The sequence below is a fragment of the Amblyomma maculatum genome, chromosome 9 (genome assembly GCF_055883805.1).
Source record: "Amblyomma maculatum isolate TAMU_Amacu chromosome 9, ASM5588380v1, whole genome shotgun sequence".
Lineage (NCBI taxonomy): Eukaryota > Metazoa > Arthropoda > Arachnida > Ixodida > Ixodidae > Amblyomma > Amblyomma maculatum.
Genome location: NC_139352.1, coordinates 75,136,003 through 75,158,774, shown reverse-complemented (window position 1 = coordinate 75,158,774; position 22,772 = coordinate 75,136,003). Strand labels below are relative to the sequence as shown.

The 22,772-nt window shown below is 44.5% G+C and overlaps 1 protein-coding gene across 1 annotated transcript in view; it reads left to right on the top strand.

The window, feature by feature from the left end:
- Positions 1–17,013, top strand: part of bma (SCY1-like protein bma) — a 138,347-nt gene extending 121,334 nt beyond the window's left edge. The window contains exons 16-21 of the mRNA XM_084580197.1: positions 846–949; positions 2,589–2,642; positions 5,950–6,080; positions 6,187–6,404; positions 9,611–9,757; positions 16,692–17,013. Of these exons, the coding sequence (XP_084436323.1) occupies positions 846–949; positions 2,589–2,642; positions 5,950–6,080; positions 6,187–6,404; positions 9,611–9,757; positions 16,692–16,964 (927 nt within the window). The 3' untranslated portion in view covers positions 16,965–17,013. The remainder of the gene's footprint in view (positions 1–845; positions 950–2,588; positions 2,643–5,949; positions 6,081–6,186; positions 6,405–9,610; positions 9,758–16,691) is intronic.
- The last annotated feature ends 5,759 nt before the right edge of the window (positions 17,014–22,772 follow it).

Genomic DNA, 22,772 nt, shown 5'->3' with positions numbered 1-22,772 from the left:
GGCCACCTAACCAGAAGTGGTCGAAAGAAAACCAGAGAGATAATATTGCGAAATTTGCAGTGGTCTGATCACCACAAATTTCGCAATCTTATGTATTCGCAACTCGTCACCGCAATTTTGATGCAAGATGTAACTTTGAATATTGATGATCGAGTTGACGTACTCGTATAGATTTACTACGAGACCGAGAGAGCCGCGTTTGCTTCGAAGCCACGGGGATCACCACTACTAGCCACATGCGGTTGCATGTCTACAATTTCTTTTAAGGCGAAAGCCTGGCTCATCGTTGTCCTCAGCAAAAGTGTCAAGCTTTTGCGGCGCTCTGATTGGCTGAGGTAGGAAGGACGTCATAGAGATCTCGACCAATCACAGGGCACTATCGTTCGGCAGGTGCTGCCAACTCGGGCGTCTCTTTTCACATGGAGGATATCAGAATCAGCCTGCTAAGAGCCTTGCATTCACATTATCTCTAGGCCACGCAGACACGCTCCTACGGCTTGATTAAAGCGGAGCTTTATATGTTGGCTGGTAGCTTAAGCTATCTAGTCATACCGATTCAGGCGTCCGTGTGGCACCTCTCATTTGGCGCTTCTTCGAACGCTGCACTACACAGCCTATAGAGGCAGATGCAGCAAAACCAGGAATCAGCTCTGTTTCAAGCAAAGGCTTTCACCTTATCGCACTTTAGTGGTCCAAAGTGCCACACACAATTTTTGATAACTTTGTTTATTACGTCAAGCCGTAAAGGGGGGGGGGGGGGGGGGGGCTTTCTAAAGAAGTTTAGAAGGGAGGGATTGTCTGGCCAAAGAACGCACCGTGATGTTTCACTGTTTCCGCTCTTTCAGTTCACCAGCCTTATAGAATTGCTTCAAGAAATGCTAGAGCACGTCTCTAAAAGCCAGCGAAACAAGCTCAAGTTGGAAAAGCTGTCGATACCTTCGACGGACATGTAAGTACCTTCGTTCCGTCATCGCTAATTACCTGAACAGTGGCGTGCAGAAGCTACGACTGTTGATAGGCGGTAACACACGAAAATTAGTCACATCTAGATGACAACGAAACTGCGAAAAGTTTTCATGGCATGAAAGAGTGTAATAACAACTTTAAAAATTAATTGGGCTCGTATAGTTTTGCACTGCACGCAGCTTTGCTGATCCGTGCTTACAGTTTCTTGTGAACGGTTACTTGAGAGACGGGCGGTGCGACCGCCTCTGCTTTCATGATTAAAAAGTTTGCACCACGCTAAAATAGATTCTCCGTTACTACGAACACATCCTATTCTCAACAGATCAGTTGCCGTCGCAAATATACCTATTTTTGACTGCCCAATGTATAGGTTCGTTCACTCTTAATGTGAACACAGGTCACAATACGCACTTGCATTCCACCCGGCCACGCAATGAAGCTAAGCGGCAGACCCTGCACTCTAAACGAAAATAAGCATATAAGGGAGTACCAATAGAGTAGCTTATCTTATAACGCACACCCTATTAATTCCGGGCTTGCTGCATGAACCCCGCGGCAGATTTTTATCACTAAAAATATGGAAGCTGAATTTCACTTTAAATTATTCGAAGTTCTAGCAACCTTGACGATTTTAAGTGAGGTCTCTGTGTCCTCTAATTAATAACATCAAGACTTGGCCGCCGTAAACCGCGCTGAAGAAGTCGCCGCAAGCCTCCAGCTAACGGCCACTTGGCTGTTCCACTAAGACCCAGTAAGACTACTCCCGACAACAAAGTTTTCTCTCTCTCTCTCTCTCTCTCAGGTGCACAGGTTAAAAGTATTCTTTCATTGCTAATTACATCGAACAAATAATATTTAGGAATAAAATATCCTCCAGTTACCAAAGTATAGCATTCCTTACGGTTAGTGATGAAAATCTACCCGCGTCCTTAAAGGGATTGCGGTAGAGGACAAGTTACTCCCATTTTGCTTCCTTATATACTTAGTCTGATTCATAGATAGTGTGCGAAGAACAGCCTGCTCTGGTCCCGGCTACTTTGCTTCGATGTGAGGCTGCGTCGGACGCAATGGAGCTTTGCATAGAGTGACCAGTGTTCGCACGAAATGTGGGTGGCCCTGTATCTACTGTACAATATTTTGCTTTCGGGACTGACAAACGCTGAGACGTGACTCTCAAATCGCAGAGCGTTTTGGGGAGCGAGCCATTCTCCTTATTACCTGATGCTCCTTCAATACTTCGCAATCAACTGTACTAGCACGCTGCTCTTAGTGGACCAGCTAATTTTATATAAGTGATGAAGCAAGCCTTCCAATCGCACCCGTACTAAACACAATGTCAAAAATACTCGCCGAATGAAACCTCTCATAATTTAACTATCCTATATCTCTAGAGGGTCTAGCAATTTTATTCCTTTTAACAGTTTTGGTTTAACCACTTTGCTCAGTACTAAACCGGTGATATGAAGCAGAGTGATTTGAAAAGTAAAAGCGGGTGCAATTTCGAGGTCGATTCGTCCTTGAAGATATAGCGCGAATGCCGGGAAACACGGGCAGGCATGCAGACAAAGCGACGGCTGTGGTGAGTGGTTGTGCAACGGAGTTGTTTCTCTCCCAAACAACAGTGCAGCGGTGGCGGACGAAGCGCAACAGCACCGGGTCGTGAGCCCGCCAGATAGGTGTGTACCGAGCGAACAGTGCTCGCTGGATCGACGGCCGCGCCCAGTAGAAGGCTTTGCCTCATCCCGCCCGAATGCTCGCCGCCCCCGTAGCCTGACCGCGCCCCGCTATGCCGCTTGCCCACTTAGGCGGGTCTCTATGCTTTTGCCCAGCTCCGTAGTGAAACGCCCTGGGCGCCTGACCGCGTAGCTGTGCATTGTCCCATTTATTGCAAGACTAAGTAATCTTTTATTTTTCATTCTTCTAACACACGCTTGCCGCTTTCCTGAAGGGATGCAAGTTAAGAAAAGCGATTTTCAACCCCGACAGTTTTGATTCCATCCAGTCTGCTGCATTCTTTCTTCGCTTAGTTGCTAATGCATCGCCTTGAGGCGTTCTTGACACGTGGGATATGGCACTAAGTTCCCATTGACGGCATCCAGATAGTTTGCATGCGGCCATGTGCACTCGTCCGCACCTGCACCGAAGGATAAACATAGAAGAAAGTGAATCCGACGATGTTCTGCGCATCACACCTCTCTGAATTGTCCCACTGACTATTTATGACAGTTCAGGTCATGCAGTCGCAGTTTTCGATTTTACGTTTTTTTCTCTATAGGAAAACAACTTATATCTACTCAAAAAAAAAAATCGAATTTGATCGCATTTGTTCAATATCTGCAAACTGAAACGTCACACCAGCCAAGCGACAAAAAGTGTTTCCTACGTAGCGCCCCCTATTTGTTTTTGTTTTTTTCGATTTTTGCAACATCCCTTTTCGGCTCCTTCTCTGACGTTGCGGTATTGTTTTGTTTTGTAAAGTTCTTCTTCACTAAAAAATCGCAGGCAAAGTATGCACTCTATGGTGAGCTGACGTAAAAGTCTCTGCAGTCTTCTACGCACGACCCAGCCGAAAAAGAAGATTAAATAACTCAAAGCATTGCATTGAGGTATCCTTGACGGCATTAGGAGATTATTGTCATTCGTTGCTTCTTATTCTCTTCCTGAAAGCTTGACAACGTTTTGATAAAAACGCATAAAACATTTCGTGGTACTGTGCTATCTGAGATTGCACTACAGCACCCCAAGAAATTCCCACGTTGTAGATCGGTTCCTTCACGTATAGACTCAAAGCATGCTACCACAATGCACAATCAATTTACACGCGTGCATGCGTTCTCATTTTTAAATAGCTCCGACTGCGGAGAATGACAAGACTAGTGAAAGTATTACTGCGCGAAAAGATAAGGCGTAACAAAAATGTTAATATCCAGGAAAATGACATAAAATGGTAAGGGTTCGTTATTCACCGTTATACTTAATCCGAAGACGACAATGTCGAAGCCTCAATATCCTGCGGTCGTTTTGAACAGAGACGAACAAAATTCTGCTTTCTTCTAACAGCTTTTCTAAATGTAAAGAGACAAGCGCTCTTGTCTTGCTGTTCCGTACATATCACTCTTTGTTTCTTCATTACAAGGCTCCCAAAACACTTGTCTTAAAGTAATTCGCTGAAGCATGAAGAGATCAAAGCAAAGAGCTCTATGGGCTTCTACCCAAGACGGCTACTCCGGCACAGAAACCAGAGATTCCTGCTGTTCAACCAAATGAGCTTTGCTCTCCCTGAAATACAGCTGCACGGGAGAGTCGTCAGATACGATCCCAATAAAACCCTTTATCTGAGACCACCATAAACAAAGAGAAGGTCGGTCCAAGTTACAAATTCAAATGGAAGCCCGTAGACATTTCCTATCATACCCAGCAGTTTTGCACATCTTCTAGGAAAGAGTCTGACGTACAATTTTAGTACATTCTATAACATCACAATATCATTGAATATGTCTGCTGATCTTTGCTTGTTAAGTTTCTATTTTCTTCTGTGTTTGTATTCAAATACAGACCCATTGGTTTTCGTCTAGCATACTTAAGTACTAGTTGCGAACGCAAGGCAAACATAATAATCACACTTCTGCTACGCATCGGAATATGAGGCCATTTTCATCAATAGCTTCACTAACGTATGCCACAATACCCTATGATTGTCTCACAATTATTGTTAGAAATGCGGCTCATTGCTTTTGCGTTCCAGATTTAACAAGTCGTACGAGCGCAGGAAAAACTGTGACCGTATGCTTTATCATTGTTCGTCAGCCGCTTCCCCCATCAGTTTTGGTGAACTGCAGCTACGGCTTCTTCGCGGTTGGCTGTTTCTGGCATGGCCATGTTAGATCTGCTTGCACTCTGCCGCCATCTAGGCGAGGAACAAAGAGCATCTGCGAGGATCTTGCGCAATGTGATGACTCGCTAGTTTCTGCACGTGCTTCCTGTGGCCGCCGTAGACGCGTGCTGCACTGCCTCTGCATCGTGATGCATTCCGCTGAGCCCTTGTTAGCCTGATTGCTTTTGGTTAGCTTGCTACCGGCTAGAACTGCTTTACGAGCGAAGTGTTTCTGTTGCAGCCACCGTGCATTGGACTGCTTGATGATATGAGAATCTAGCAAGTGCCTTCCGAAACTTTAAAACGAATTATTAAGTGTGTAACGTTTTCACCTTTGCTATCGTCCAGAAATGGCTGAATATATTGATATCAGCGACGTAACTGTTGGTTGGCACATGACGTCGCTAGGGGACAGTGGGACAGGCCTTTAACGTTCAATGGAAACAGCCAGGCTGATCATATTGGTTGATGTAAACAGAAGGGAACTTTTTTAAGCATATCAAGTTAGCCTTTAAAGTAACCACTTCAACCTCAGTGTTTTACTGCATCGTAATACATTAGCTCTTTGATTTTAAAGCTTATAAATAAAACTCAAGAAATGGCTTTTCAAAACAACTTTTAAACGACTTTTATCTTGTCGCTTTTAGCTCGCATCCGACTTGTGTAAAAATGAACGAAGCTCGTCAGAGCAGCTACATTGCGACATTGCAACAAACAACGACCCGGGATTCGGGTCTGTGCTTCGGCCGCTGTAGAAACTATGCACTGCTTTTGGTGCTGCCATTATTTCGTTTTTAAATAATACGTAGCTGTAATGGAACACCAAATGCGCACCCTAATAACTGGGCATCGCAGCCTGCGAGTTAAATACTTACAGGCCACCAGACATCATTGCTCTAATTCATTTTACGATAACACGCTTAACAACATCTCTCGTTTGTACGGGACTACGAATTTGACTGTTTCATGTTTCAGCCAGCAATACCAAAATCTCCCAAAGCCACATCAAAAAGCTATCATCACTTTGTATACTTTACTAAGCGTCACTATATAAATACGACAATAGCGTTATAATTTCTGTCGTCTCGCAAACCTGGGCCTCTCCGCAGGCTCCCTGTTCAGATGCAATACAACATGGAGCAGCCAACAGGATATCCGCACCGCCCACCATCCCTCCGCCTCGAGTCCCGGCGGACGTCCATCAGCATGGATGACGTCGTCCGCAGGACCTGCAGTTCAGGTAAATCACAACTCCTTCGTCGTACGTCGGCATTTCATCGGCCAGTTAGTTGGCCATTCATCGGCATTTCATCGGCCACATGTAGTCTCCAACCTTTCTCTCGCAGCTTCGTCGTCGCCAGACTCGAACCTGCTGCGCGTGCAGGCTACGCTCCCAGGGCGGAGGCACTCGGACAACACGATCCAGCCCCCGAGAATCCTGGTGGCCCCCTGTTCGCCCGAGGGCACCGTCAGCTATACCCCGGGGGGCCTCCCCGTTCGCAGGCATTCCAGTGTCGGGACGCAGGACTCGCGTTTTTCGGGATTCTTCAGTTCGCCCAAGATGGTACGATTTCCTTCACCGTATACCTGTCGTTTTCCTCGATTACTCAAACCCTCCACATATTCGATTCAGTTCGTGTCAATGACGATGAGGACAAAGATATAATGAAGGAATTAACTCCGCTGGAAGTGTCCTATTTCGCATGGAGAACTGAATTATATCACGGAGGATACGGTACAAACTTACCAAAATTGCTTAATTATGCTGCCTCTTTCTCATCCTCTTGTTACAGTTCACCCTTCCTTCTCTCTTCTCTCTCCGTGATCGAGCTTACGGCGGACAGTGTGTCTTTTAACCTTCGCCTTTCTTCTCTGCGTATGCCTGGGCATGCTCAGTGCATGCAATGCGAAGGGAGGCTAACCTACCGTCGGAAAGGGTAAAAATTTGATTATAAAAGAAGGAAAGTTTAGCAGGAGTGGCAGAAAGTTAGGTGAGAGGATGAAGTTAAGAAGTGCGCGGAGTTCAAGTGAATGCAGCTAGCACAGGACCGGGTTAATTGGAACAATATGGAAATGCCTTCGCCCTGCAGTGGGTACAGTCCGTCCGATGATGGTGAATATTTTCCCGTCACACCCAAACGGTTTTGAAGGGGTAGATGAGAGTACTAATTAAGCTATGAAAAACTACATTGTCGAATAAGTGTTATTTATCTGCGCCCATTACGCGTCTCTATAGATTTAATGGCGCAGTGTATGATTTGCACACTCCAAACTAGTCTGTTTACGTGTCTTCCAGATTTCGACAATTTTTGGGTTGAAATACATCTTTTTTTGCGTATTGCGCGTAATTAAGCATTGCCTAAGTTTTGGTTAAGCCTTGGCTACGTGTGCTAACCCGCAGGGTCCGTCGCATGAGAAGTAGTCTTACCCTAAAGGCCTTCTACCAAGGTTCCTGATTTGACCAAACAGTATCGTAATTTCCTATATACATCTCGTAATCTCCATGAATGTTCAGAATATGAAATTGCACACTTCGCTGCCTATCGACCGGTGCAGATTGTGCGATATTTTGTTTATTATTCCCAAATATGGCACGAAATTCCCAATGCGTATTTTATTACATGGCTTTGCGATATTTTTGCAGCTCTTGTATAAGCATTTTTAAGCTCTCGCTGAACACCTGGCTCTTCTGAGCTCTGTACGTAATGCGAACTATGTAGCGAAAACAATTACTTTTTCAGCAACGTTCTAGCCCTGTGGTATATGCACCAGGCATGGGCAGTCTACCGTACGCATATATTCGCATGTGGCAGACGCCCTAGCGCGCAAAAGCCTTGCTGCCATTGCATTCCTGTTCCTACATCACGCTGTGAAGGTGGAAGAAAGGAATGTCAGCGCATTGTGCATCACTAGGGCAAAGCGGTAGGCCCAGCAATTCTCCGAAGACAATGCGACCTTTAAGGCAATGGCGGCTATCGATAAAGGTGCCGTAAAGCCTGCTAATAATTTATTTATTTATTTTGGGTACTCTTATGGCCGGAAGCGCAACATTGATGGGAGTGGAATGAAAAATCAAGAATAAAATGTTTTAAAAATGAAGACAACGCATACACGCGCATAAACACACGATTCCGTTTGTGTCAAACAATCGCCATGCCCTTCGAATGCGGCCATTCGCTGGCGGCATGCTGTATATATATTTCGCCATTATTATTGCCCCTGTATCTCTGGTTGTTCTCGTCTTCAGTTGTTCGTCTTATTCGGGTACACTGAAGCTCTTTGTCGTTCTAATTCGGCGTGTATCTTCGCAAGCTACGGTAGCATTCTAGTTTTTTTTTATTTTCTTGGGACTATGTTGATTCAAGAGTGCGCACCGTTCACGAAAGTACTAATAATATGAAAACAACCGCAAGGCAGCCCTGTGCATTACTTGCAACAAAACGCAATCACGAAGTGGTCATCAAAGTCTCAGCTCGTTTGACTCATCCTTGGGACATATTGCTCAGATATTTCAGAAAATTTACTGCACACGAGGAATGTAGCGCCACTTCACAAAATGCAGCTATACTTTGATATCTGGTGCTCCTCTTTTGCGCTTTCTGCGAGGAGATTACCTTCTAAAATCATGCAAACGTTAGGCATGTGGATTCAAGCTACGTATACTTTTATGTACTGTAATATACAAGACACGTATCGGAGGTTTTGGCTAAGTCAAAGCCCCTTATAATTTCACAAAGTAAAGAATAATATTCATGATATCGTCCCTGTTCAAAGTCTTCCAGCTTCGTGGACATTGCCCATGTGTGAATAAATTTTTGATATTCGCTAAAAAGTTTGCTGAGTTAATCAGATTCCATTCTGTCTTTTTGTTTCCCTTTCTCTGCAAAGTTTCTAGTTAAAAGGCCAAGGCTCAATCGATTTGAGTTGAAAAAGAAATGTACTAAAAATAACAGCGCACTTAGGTTTTGAGGATGTGACATTCATTGTTTCATGTCATACTTTTTATTTGCCTTCTTTCGTACACGTTTGTGTAGTTTCTTGGTCTAAAAGTCATGTTCCACCTGTATCCTTTGATTCTGCGTAAACGTTGAAATGCTTGAAAGTGAAGCGAAACATAAGTCAGTGCTCTCACCTTGCAAGTGTTACAAATATACTTCTTTTTCATTGTCTTTTTCTTCTTGCATTTTTTATACATTCCACACTTTACACTATCCGTTGGCATTTCGCCTTCCAAAACATGCAGAATAGTAATATTTTGTACGCGTTCCGTTCGATTTCAAGGAGGATATTTGGAGGTCAGAACTGCCTGCTTAAGTTTTATTCACACTTTGTGTCTAATTATTTAAATTTGAGCAGTCCGGGAATGCTGTGAGGCCTTAAATACCTCTCGAGAGCTGGCATCGGGGTACTCCACTGTGGACAGCGGACGGCTGCCACATGTCCCACCGGCGGGAAATGTGACAGCCGTCCGCGGGATAAGCGTGGTAGCAGTTCGGGCAAATTACCACAAGACAAAGGTCCTGGAAAGTACTGGAAAGCCCTGCAATCCGCTAACACTTTATACATGAGGAAGCTCCATCCATCAAGAGATGCAAAGCGGTAAACAAGGTACTCGTCTGGCCTCCCCGGCATTGACCGGAGGCAGCTGAGGTGGCTTGAACGTCTGAAAAAGACAGTCGCGTATGTTATCGTGCCGAAATATGACTGACTTCACTCTGGTCGCAACTGGTGTTCGCTCGTGTGATCATCCGTGCGCCCCGCGCGTCGCAGGCGAGCCCCAACCTGGGCGTGGACTTCTTCAGCTCGAGCAGAGCCAACGTAAGGCGGTACTCCGCCGCTGCAGTGTGCGGCGCTGCAGGACTGCCCAACGCCGCCAACCAGGCATCTAGCTTCCTGCAGCAAATTGGCTCTGGAGTGGTACGTACACACTGCGCATGCTCCCTGCTGCCTCTCTCTTTCTCTCTACCTCCCCACCGCGTGCCGCACTCCCAACTAGTTGTGCTGTATCTCACAGCTGGCTTCTCTCAACTGTCTTTCCCCTGCCGACTTGCGTTGTGCGCGCCAGCTTGAAACGCCTTGGCAGGAGCTGCATTTTGCCAATCCCGCTCTAAGTGTTAAGGGTCATAGCACATCTAACTATGAGGCTTTCAAGTCTACAAGAAATCTGTGAAATTAGGCTAACTATAGTTCTTCGCGGTGGAGTATTTTAAACACACTTGAAAAACGCAAGAGGTTTTGTTGGCTTGCCCCAAATTCTGCTATTATTTTACGGTTTCATACCTCGGATGTGGAAATATTGCAACAGGCTGTTAAGGTTTCACCGAAATCTGTATCGAATTACGAATAACTCATCTGATTCGTTTTGTTTGCTTTATAGGGTAAAGCTCCCTAAAACAGCTCTGGCTATGAGGGATGCCATATTAGAGGGATTCGGAAAGTTGCACCCCTGGAGTTCTTTAGCGCCTATATACTGACGTCGCATAGTACACGACCGTCTAGCAACTCTTCTTAAAAAGCGACCTTCACCAAAGGCCAATTTCCTTCCGAGAGCAAACTTAGCGAAGGGCTAAAACGTTAACATACCTTGCGACAAAATGTCCTTTTTACACTTTTATCCTACCTGGATCTATTTCTTAAAATACGCTTGTTTCTCAAACGAAGTCGCTTTAGTCCGTAGTCATCTTCGTGGGTTCAGAATGGCAATAATTTTCTTTGAAGCGTGTACAGTTATCGAATGCATGAGTCAGTATGATTTATACCCTGAAATAATTTCTTTCTTTCTGTTTCTAGATCCTTTAACTCTAATCAGTGAACCAATTATTCATTTACTGCACCCAACACGCAGCTACCCGTATTGCCTTTCGGCCTGCTTCAAAGTTTTGAGCGAGCAGAGATATGATGAAATATGATACGAACCATCCTGTCACGGTGCTAAATCTCGGCGGCTTGCTCCTAAGGCTTATTTCTTCACTTTCCTGAAGCGCGCGTGTATTACTGAAGTTTCTGTATTGTACCAGCCTGCAACTGATCTAGTTGGGAGATGGGTTTTGCGTGAGTTCTGCCGGGGCGTTTCTAAAACTGTGTCTTTTGCATGACGTGCATTTTACGCTGCATGATTCTGACCTGTCATCGTCCTCACGTGCCAGTACTGAAAATGTGTCGATGTGTGCTTGCTATTTGCACTTTATTTTGGCCGGGGTGACGCCGCTATTGCTGGTTGATTGATTGAAAACACGTTTATTCCACTCGGTCGCTATTGCTGTGTTCAGTGGGCTTAGTAATTGTAGAATGCACAGGGACAGGATGATTGTTCACTCAGTTTATAACTTGCACAGAGACCCCGTGATGATGTAGTTGAGCAGCTTTCTTTACGACTCTGGTAGAAGGATAGTGCAAAGTCAAATATTGCTTCCTTCCTTCCCGAAAGTCATAAGAAGATCAAAATTATGTTGCAAGGGCTGGCATCTCAGTGTGATTAACGCGTCTGTTTTTGCAACGTGCATTCTCTCAGACACTTAAGCTTTATTCATAGAGCATGGTCACGAGAATGCATCTCTCTTAATCGAATCCAAATGACAGTCTGATGTAATTGTCTGTCACGCCTCTTAGCCTCCGAGGGATACTAGAAAGCAGTATGAAACTGCCCTTCAGCACTTGGTACCTTAACAACGTCCAGTGTTACCAGTTCGCAGTGAGAGTACACCTCCGTTTACTTTTTTTTTTCACTGTTATCAGCTGCATTTCAATACTCAGTTTGTGAAATTAACAGAAGAAAACAGAAGATCTGTGCAGATATTCTTGCATAGTGCAGATAATAGCGTTTTGATACTGTCTGCAGTTCCGCATAGAAGTATAGTATTTCGATCAAGCAGATATCTTACCTTTTCCAAAAAGGACCAAGCGCTAACAAGACGTTCACAATATCTGAGTATAACATAGCGCAGTTTTCTTTCCTTCAAATTCCGTGCACTTGGCGCTCTATACGGATGAATAAGCTTTATTGAAACAAGTACGCACTTATATTAGTCCCTTCCATTGTAAACTTCATAAATTATATGAAAACGTATTTTTATCCTGGATATGGAAACTGCTACTGCAAAGATTAGGGGGCAGAGTAGCTTCGCGGATGCTATTTGGGTGTACTGCTGATGAATTTCTTGAATATCTTGATCTGCACGTGCTTTAGACCTGCTTACAGCTGAGTGTTTTGCCGAGTTAGGCACGCTTGCGCTCTTGCTTTCTCTGTGCTGTATGCGGCAGAAGCGTAGACAAGTGTGTTGTAGTGGGCGTTGTTCGGGAGGCTCTGTACATGCTATGGCCCCTACCTTCGATGTCGCTGTCTGTCTCCGCTGAAGTTAGAACACTGTTCTCTCCACGCACAGTCGGGCACTCACGCGTTCCCGACCCGCGCCACGCATCGCACCGCTTGCAAGGCGCTCTTTAGTCGTAGTCTCCTTTTTTTTCGCTGGGGATATGGGGAATTTCCCGCCCCGGCCGGACGGGGGGGGGGGGGGGGGGGGGGGGGTGCGCTGATAGGTAATCTTTTGCCTGTCGATTTTCCTTTTTCTCGTTAGTTAATTAAGAAATGCTGCTCGGTAGCGAACACTTTGCACAAAATAGTAATGACACCCTCGTCCTTAAAGGCGCTTTGGTATAAATCACCATATGTGAATCAAGTGCTCATCACAACTACGCTAACTCCTACAGGTGTAATGAACTAGCGCACTATTGCGGATGCATTCGGCATCCGCATATTTTCGACTATGGTATGCCTGAATTGTAAAAGCACCTTTTTGATCCAGACTTTAAGCCTTCTTTCAAGGTATCGAGATCGCTTACTACTTCAGCCTTGCGGTTGTTGATCTTTCGTGGCATAGTTGCCTCTTCGGAACTAAAAATAAAAAAACAACAACAAAGCAGTAAGTAGGAAGATAAGATAAAGCAATAGGGCATATGTCCTTAAATCTTACAAGCGATGTGCAGAATGCTAGGAACACATTTCCATGAGGTTAATATTATGTATTAATGACACCGTTTTGCTCTAAATACGCTCTCTTGGAGCACAAAACGATGGACCAGTTTCTTGCTATAGTTTTCATTGCCAGGATTAAATGGACACTGAAAAACCATTAAAGTCTGTCGCGATCGACAGGATACGCGTTCTAGTCTCACTCGGACTGCTCTTGAGCAGTAAGAAACACCAAATGGAGAGCATCTATGTTTCCATCCCTGGATGAGTTCGCAAGTTAAATTTCTGAGGCACCGCCGATTTATGTGTGCGAATACCACTTCAATTCACTCCAATATGCTGGGACGTACCTTTCTTGGTAATCCTGCCAAAAGCTTAAATCGACTGGCGGGAAGATTTTTAATTCATTTTTAGACGATAAATGAGAATTTTGCAGCGGGGCAAACAAAAAAAAATAACATTATCCTATTTTACATTCATAAATATTTACACAAGGCTTCTTTCTAGGGTCCTCTTAACAGGTGTAAATAATGTTAGGGAGAACCACTGTCACGTACAGATGGTAATCGCCTCAAGTGGTGATTGGCATTTCATCAAATGTTTTTTAGTTATAACGTTATTAAACTGCTGGCTGCTAATACTCTCCTTGACATCTTTATGATAAGCATGTGAAATGTCAAGAAAAAAAGTTTGTTGCCGGTGGATAAAAGTTTGCTTGACATATTTTTTTTTATCACACCTCTTCCTGTCAGTGATGATTCGTGGTTGTAATCTCTTTGCAGAAGCTTGCCGCTTACATAAGTCCGTGCCGTTGTCTGTCTCGTAACTATGTTGTCTCGTTTTGTGCTCCACAATAAGAAAGTTCAGGTTGGAATCGGTTTATCTCCAACAAGAAGACCTTTTTTGCTTAGTCATTAAAAATGGCTATGTTCCTTTCGGCCTACATCAGCCAGATTTCTGGCAGTGACGAAAATCCGTTGATAAAATTTGAACTACAGAACAAAATAGGCCACAGGAATAGGCTTCCACACACAATATGTGCCACTAAAAACATTTAATAGCTTACTATCTAATTCGTGGCGACGAAATCCCACTTGTAAGCTAAACTGAGAGTTGACCTGCTAGACTGAGAGCTGCTGTTTGCGCTCGCTGAGTTAGTCGGACTTTTCTTTGTTGTTTGAGTGTGGCTCTAGTCACCCATGAGATTAGCATCTGCGCAGTTGCCGACTAACTCCCGTTCAAGCATTGAGTCCTTTTAACCTGTTCGCAAGGGCTTATTTCGATTCTTCTACAACAAGTGTTGGCCTATTTCTATGCTTTGTGATGCGCTGTTTGAGTAATAACGTTAACCATGCCCTGTCGCTGTTCAAGAACGTGTGCATGTAACGATAAAAGTGCACTCTAAGGGCATTCAGTAAAAAAAAGAAAAAGGACATGTTACGCCGTTCAATTTACATTCCGCGGAAGTGCGCGTCTTGCGCGGAGAGAAGCTGTGTTCCGACTCTGGGCTGAATGCAAAATGGCTGTGCGTAGATGCAGTAATCTTGCTCCTTCTGTGCTGTCTTGTGTTTTCTTGCTCTGGAAGCACGCTACACTCTAAAAAGCGCCATTAGAACCATTCGAAAAAAAAAAAATCTTGTTTCTCCGACACAATCATGTCACATTTTTGGCATGCCAAGAAACATCCAAGCTTTTGTTTTTACTCACTAGTTTCACAAAACTTTTTGTAGTCAAGACTCTGAGCACTCTGTCCTTTTTTTGTGTGTGCTCAGATGTATGAAATAAGCCGGTCACTTTACCAAACGTCATAATATAACCTAAAACGCTGCAAAATTTCTTAACCTGTCCTATGTATGGCCATTATTTTTAAGACAGTCTGGTGATCGGTTTTAGGATAAGTTTCACTTCGACCGCGGGAATATCGCATTTTAGATGCACTTCACATATTTCTGGAAACCTTTTGAACTTTCCGCTCCAGACATTTTTGTCAACTAAGACAACGCTGGAGATTTTTAGAGTGTACATGAAGAGAGAGAAGTTTTTTTTTTCCAACCTTTTTCTTCTCTAGTACACAAAGTACTTTTTTTCTACCTTGCTGATCTGCACAGGCTTTTTCTAAGTAAAACGCTGAAATTTGCAAAAGTCAATTTTAACACCCCTTTCGTGCTCACCATCGAAGTTTGTTCAGATTATTCCCCACGTGCACAAATATTTCTGCAAAATTTACATTTCTATCGAGTCAGACACATCATACAGTAATATCTCCGCGCATTTCACCTTCCTTTCGAAGTGAAGATGCCTGCAATATAAAGAAAAGAAGAAAATTATGAGTTTTTTCAAACGGCCAAGGGCTGCAACTGCTCTTCTTTGTTCAACAAAAATAGCCACCCCTTTGGGTACTTCGCACAATGACCGCAGCTTTTGAAAAGCATATGAAGGCTCCCGAAACTATCATAAATATCCCATACATTATGATTCTATTGAAGGGCTGTATTTTCAAAACAAACGTTTAACGTTACCAACCTCTCAGCTTAGCTATGCTGAGACAGCGACTGAAGCAGTCTTCTGTGCTCGGAATGCCGGCAGGCATCGAGAGCAAATTTTAACGTCTGCCTTGTTTAAATGACTTAACTGGTCCTCTCTATATTGTGTTTGTAGAAGCATATCCGAGTGTCATTTGAGAAAAAAAGGTTATATAAAACTTTTGCAGTAAATCGAAGATTACCTGAACTTACCATTCAGGGCAACGTCAAGAGTATGATTATGGGCCATGAAAATAAACAGTAAGATCACTGAGATCAATACCATAGAATTTAAGCCCGTGCGTTAGAAGTTTCAGCCTGTTACATCTTAACAAGATTTACTATAAGACAACCGGTCACTCCTTTATTAAATCACTGTATATTACGCGACAAATATCAGTATAACTAGTTCAGGACATTGATATATTGATTAAGAAAAGGACAGTAATTGAATAGACATAATTGATAACATAAGAAAGGCTAGAGATTCTATGTGTCGAAAGTCTTTCATGCAAGATCATTGAATTAATGCAGAGACAAATGCATCCTATCTACAGGCGAAATGATAGCGGGAAGACCGCAGTACGCATTTTTACCGGCGAAACTTCTAATATTGTTCTTAAAATTTCATCAGGCGGGCGGAAACAGCTCTGATAGTAACGCTTGCAGGCACCTGACACTTCACCATCAAGGAAGGCGCCATAATTAGGAAATAGGAATTCGATCTACGCATATTGGCTAATACGAAGCCATATTAAAAAAATATAAAAGAACCTAGGGCGCTTCTTGGAATACACCAAACGATACCAAAGGCTTGCCTCCCGACCCTCCAACGCCTGCATCGATGTTGTCCCCTGTATCATATAGAAATGAGAATGACAATTCGAACCTTGTGTACAGCCTAATGATAAAAAAAAAATAAACAAAGCAACCGCACCGACCCTGCTACTGTACACATCCCCTTCGCTCGTATCGCTCGCAATATAGAAAATCATTGCTGGAGCAGATCCGCCGCAGCTCCTTTCCTCTCTTTTTTCTCTCTTTCTCTCTCTTCCTCAACTCCCGCTCTCCCCCTCCTCCAACACAGTCGCAGCTGTTTTCCAGCAAATAGCTCGCGTCGTGAAGCCGCGGGCATCCGCGCCCAGGCCAGGGTTCGGAAGAGCACGCAGACAAGGGGACACAGGACAGCATCCCGAGCCGTCGAGATTGCGAAGAAAAAAACACAAAAAAGAGAACAAAAGAAAACTCTCGATGCCGATCTATCTGCGCTCTCTGTCGCCCCCTTCTTCCTCTTCCTCATCACCACCACCTCCTTTCCTGGCCGTCCTTCCTCTCTCTTTCCGCTATATCTCTCGCTCAGCATCTGCCAGTGCCGCCGCAAAGGGCCACATCGCCGACCGCGCACCACTCGCCGAGGTCACCCCTCTCGCCGCGATCGCTGTCACCGCGGTCCCTTTCGCCGAGGTCCCCGGCGTCGTCGAGGTCGGCGTCATCGCGGTCTCCGTCGCTGCGGTCTTCGCCGCCCAGGACGCCGGTCGCGTCCCGGTCGCCCTCGCCTCGGACGTCGAGGCGACTCCTGCCGCAGCCTAGGATACCCTCTCCGGCAGCTGTCAGCAACCCCACTCAGGCGTGAGCTTCGCCCAGGGATCACGAGGGCGGCGCCACGAGTGTGTCGAAGAGCAGCGCCCTCTGTGGACATTTTATGTCAATCAGCGGTTGTTCTCGTGTAGCCAGGGCTATCGGGAGTTCAAGCTTCGCCTGGTGTGTTTGTTAAACAGCGTTGCACACGGAAGGCTGCTTCCAGCGTGTAACTCGCTGGAAGAAAAAAAAATGCGCGAAAGTGTTCTTAGCGCAGCATGTATTATCGTCCAAAAGAGGTGCTCATAGATTCGAAGGATGGAAAACTCAGCCGTTTGCTCTCTCGGAACGAGTTCAGAATCCAGCGTGTTTACCTTTTGAGAAACAAGCTTAGTTCCGTACTTGAAGGAAACTACCACTACCACAGGCAACTGATGTCGGGAAGGCATTCATTAGTGTCTCGCCATCAAATACTAATGCCTGTTTCTCTTTCAAGTTCAGCTTCTTTTAACTTTAACACCGACGACTACCATTGCAGCATAGATGATTACAAGCTTGGGTTATGAGCCCATAACATACTAAACGGTCTCTAGTTTCTTGACCTTTCTAAGACGGATGCCGCATGGAGTCTTAGCATCTGGGAGAAGATGCGATATACTATGAGCTCTCAGAAGAACAACCACTTCCGACGACTGGGCTGGCGTTGAGCTTGCATTGCGGCGTAAATTACCCTAATTACTTCGCTAACTATTACGTGTGCACACAAGTGGCGTTCCAGCAAACATGGGTACTCACATTGGCTTTTCCTCGCAGCGTTGTCAAACGTGTGATACTCTCCCGTGATACTCTCGTTGTTACATTGAGTAGTGCGTGGCAGAACGCGTTGCAGTAATGTGAGTGTCGTATGTGTGTCGGCCCTTGTTACACTGCATGTGTGCGTGTCTCACAAATTCTCTCTGTGTGCGAAAAGTAGCGGGTGCTTCATGTTTATTCCCTCCTGCGCCACTTGCTAAAAATTTTGAAAAGCTGTGACCTCGACGTGTTTACTTTTCCTATCGTTCCTGTAATACTAGCTTAGCTACGAGATTACGCGCCTGGAATCTCGTCAGCAAATGAACGTTACCTTCACTGCGGATGCGGTCGGTACCACAATGACTACAGCGAATGAAAAAAACACGCAGGGTCTTTCCATATTAGCGAGAAGTGGAGGAACCAATTATGTCATTTTTTTTTTTTACTTCACAGAATATGATTTGTATTCCGGGTAAATTAGTACTGCTCGATAAAAAGGCACCTGATTTCATGTAATTTCTCTCGCTCCGAATTTTCACGAAGGTACGAGAACGCATTGTTTGCAGGCGTCAGGGTTATCTATAGTGAAAGCGGCGTAACTATTCTATCGTGATATAAATACTCTTCGCTGATGAGATCGCCTAGGCTTAATACAGAGGTGTCACCTAGTAGCAGCTTCCGTTTAATGCTGCATCTGCTCGTATATTGTTCGGTAGAAGTGTCACTGGATTATCTACAAATTTGGTTTCAGCATTAGCAAGGCCCACAGGGACACAAAGATTCCCTTGCCTGCTGGTGGGATTTACTGGAATGTTTGTTGAGTACGCGGAGATGTAGAAAGTTTACAATCAAACATGCAATTAATTCAATGACATTCTTAACACCGATGTACTAACTTTGTGTGAAGTTGAAGAGCAACTTATTCGGCGCACTCAACGGGAGGGTGTACTTGTCCGGGGTAGCGGCCCCACAGCCAAAACACGATCCTGCGACACGGGCATCGCACAGCTAGTTAGTAGCGCTATAAGCAGTCGTGTAACTTGGTCATTATTATACTACCAACCAAGACTGAATTCGGATGTTGCTCAAGCAGTAAGATTGTTTTCCAAAGAACCGCGTTCTCCACCTCCGACCAGTTGCCGACACCAATAAATAGCATTTGTGCGTATAGAATTGTTCGACGACTACCAGTTAACCTTTTATGAACAAACAGCCTAACATACAGCCTAACATATGTAGTTGCCTTTCAGCCAGCGGAGCCACGTCCGTGATCACGTAGTGTCAGTATTAAGCTATTACAGGGAAGGCAGTCGGACTGAGGGGAAAGAAAATGTCCTTTGTCGAAGTGTCGCGGATGCTGTAGTTTAAATAGAAATTTTTTTTCAATGCGTTCTAAAATATTATCCGATTGCAATTTGACATTTCTTTGTGTATCAACTGCGGCTCTTTCTGCATTCTGTGCAAATTCTTTTGGTTGCCCGTATTTCCCTTTCTGTCGCTTGTTTTTCAATCAAGTACCTACATTTTTTGTAAAGAATTATCAGGTGCCGCGTTGAAACTAGTTAAATACTCATATTAGTAAGTGTTACTCACTCAGTATTTGAAAATACAGGGTCAATGATCATTCAGTTCAAGTGCTCATCCAGAAGTCCGATCAATCGATTGGGTCACATTCCGCTGTTTTCCACTTATTCCATTTTCGTGGAATGTGCATCACCTGCATAAGGTCGTGCAAACTACAGGGATTCCTTTGAACAGATACGCAGGGTATTTAAGTCCTCAAAGATTGTTGACACTGTAAGACATTCTTTCGCCAAGCACAGAGAGTGAAATAAAACGAACAGTTCAAAAGCCGGTATTATAACAAAAAGCAGGCAAGTGCTGCGACTAGAGACATCACACTACGTTACCTCATGAGAAACGGAAACTTGCCCTTAAGCATCAAACAAGTCAATGGGAAGAAATTTCATTTTTGCAAAAAGAATGTGAACGGACATTTATTGGTGACTATTTGGGTCATATTTCACTTTCTTTTCTTTTTCTTGTCGGTTTGCGTTCTTCGAAATCTGGACGCCAGGGTTTAAATTGTCTCCAGTGATGTTAATGATGCGGAGCACAGGACCCTGTGGAGATCCCGGCTTTGGCAATGTTTCTCACTTGTTTGACGGAAACTCCTACCGGCCTCATAAAACCTTCCTTCGACCCTTAATTCTCAACAGTGGTTATGTGATTATGTAGGGCGTCTATCAGGCCCCCTACAGTTACGCGTAGTCCAATAACGTCTGCGCCTAAATTTTCGGTATTGCTCTGGACACACCACGCAGTGACTAATCACATAAGGTTCTCGTTTTCTTTTCGGTCAGGGCTCTTTGACCGTACTACCTACGGTACTTCTCACAGCGCCCCAAAGTGTTGCACTCTGATTGGGCCGGAAGATGCTGGCTAGCATACTGTCACGACACCTGTGGGAACTAAAACAGTGTACAAATTGCAGTATCAGAAAGGGATTTAAACGTGACGGTACCTCGCAACAAAATTTGAAGCCGGCGCAGTAACAAGAATACAGTGATATAAGGGTATGATCGGTAATAAGCTATAATTTACGAAAAATAAGTCATCTTAGCCTTCACGAAATGAGTTATGACGGATGCCGACATTTTTTATTTGCCACTCCTAGATGGCGCCTCAATCTACGAACCTTACTTTCTAAACTTATATGACCAAGGGGTCCCGTTCCCCGCGCGAAGTGCGGCTCTAAATGCAACGACAAGGCGGCTGATTCCTAAACGCAAGCTGCGCAGGTTTGACGATCATCGAACTTAACGCAAGCATTTTCCGTGGGCGCGCGGTGGAAGTCCGCGCTGCGTCTACGGCACCCACAGTGTTGACCCTAACAAAGCCGACCCTGGCTTAGTGCCCGTGCACTCGAAGGCAACGTGTCGCCCACATAGCACCAGCAGCTCTGTTCCGCATATAACCAAAACCAATGCGAAACAGGCAAACCTTTGAACTCACCCGTATTGAGTAGACAGAAGAAAAAAGGATGTGGCAAAGCCCAGTGTTTTTCTTTCTCCAAAATCCTCACACGCGGTGTTTCAACGCACCAGTGCTGCACGTAAATGTCTACTCGGAATTTGCAGAAAGAAGAACGTTATGTTTTTTAGCTATTCCTTTCTGTACTGATGGTGAGCATGACTGGAACTCGAGCTTGTATCCCCCGAGCGAGTGTGACTCCCTGTGGTATTCCTATAGAGGTGAAAGGTCGGAAACCAACTTGTCGTTTCTGCACACCCGCGGCGGCACGAAGACATTACTCTCTCAAACCCTCGTCACATTCTACGCACTTCCTTAAGCTCCCTATTCGTACTGTACAACCACTGTCAAGGTCTATGCAAGCGCGTTAGCATAGTACTTAGCATGAGCGCGCGATGAGATTTTTCTTTTTTTTCATTCCTAATCAAATCTAAGGCGTTGTACACGAGCAGGTCAGCCTTTCGCTATGCGAGAAGGGCTCGGCGTCATCTAGTCATGACGCTCATGATCCTCAATAACGCCCACACCGCAGTCAACACGTTCTCAGCAAATACGCGTGGGGAACCACCTCCGGTTCTCGAAAGTGAGTCGATGGCTGTATCGATGGTGCAGCAAGGTTTCTTATTTTGGCTTGGGTGCTTGTTTACTGCTTCCGTCAAAATCTCTAATAGAAGCAGAATGAAACGCATAATATAAAATTCTGTCCAATCTATCTATATTTGTCATGTTTATTTTCGCATAATATATTTGATAGTAATAAAATCTAGCACCGAAGCATACAATTCAAGCGTACCATAAGTTTCACTATGCGCCTTGTCTAAGGTGTACTCTCCGCAAGTGTAAAGCCGAAAAATGTCCACATGCGGTCCTAGTACTGAAAGCATTGTCGAGGGACCCTGTCGTCTAGATCTCCTCGTGGACTCACATCGCGGCGACATTTTCGTCCCATTTCTTTCTTTATTTGTTATCTGCAAAGTCGTGTTGCGCGCCAGAGCATATTTTGTCTGACAATCCAGCAAGCAACCCAAGTTTCTCAGGCTTTCCGCATGCACGCTACTAGTGCGGCGATACTGTGGCTTCATGCCTTCCACGTTACTGCTTGCAATATATCTTTCCGATTGCTTTCCTCACCTTGGCATCACCGTAAAGTTATATATCAGACAGACGAAACACTCGTGCCGTCATACTCATGTCGTTGTTCCCAAAGAGAGGGACACAAAACCAATAGAAGACCTTCAGGACTACATTGAGGGTAGATGCGTATTTTTTTTTTCGGACGTCCTGTTTCAGGATCACATTCTGATCCGACAGATATGTCAAGTTTGTCCGAATGAAATTATGCAGACAACTCAACACACTGGCAGCGTCAAATCTGCAGACACTACCCACTTGAAGCGTTTAATCTTCACACTTGTCTGCAGAAGTAAGGCGTAGCTGTGACTTCGTGTGCATTGTAATATCATACCTATATTGTGTGCTCCTCTTTCCTCTCTAACCTATAAATTCTTTTTCTAGTTTTCATATTTTTCCATACTTCCTACATATTTTTCGAAATGACATTGACCAATATCTGGCTCTTATGTACCTACAGATGCCGCTGTCAACAAAAACAGCCGGGAAAATGAACAGGAAACTATTACAGCAATTATTAGTTTTTCTTATGGCGTCAAGACACTCCTCGTTCCTAGAGTAGTACCGAGAGCTACTGGAAAGGAGTGAAAAAAAAAAACGGTTTGAGTAAATGCCTGTGAGGAAACTGAATGTCATTCGATAAGCTAGAAGTACTGTGGATTGCATGGTAATGGTCGCAGTTATACCCTCCTTAACCATCAGTTAAAAATGGCTCCAAACGACGCGGGGTATGACGGCGGCACGAGTGTTTCGTTCTTTGTGTAAACACCCTCAGCACATCACGCAACTAAAGCAGCCATGAGATGAAAAAAAAAGCATAATAAGACGTGCAAATCCACGGGCTTGAATCCGCCTTAGTATCCGTCATTTGTATAGAGACTGTTATATAGACGCTGTTATAGTTGCT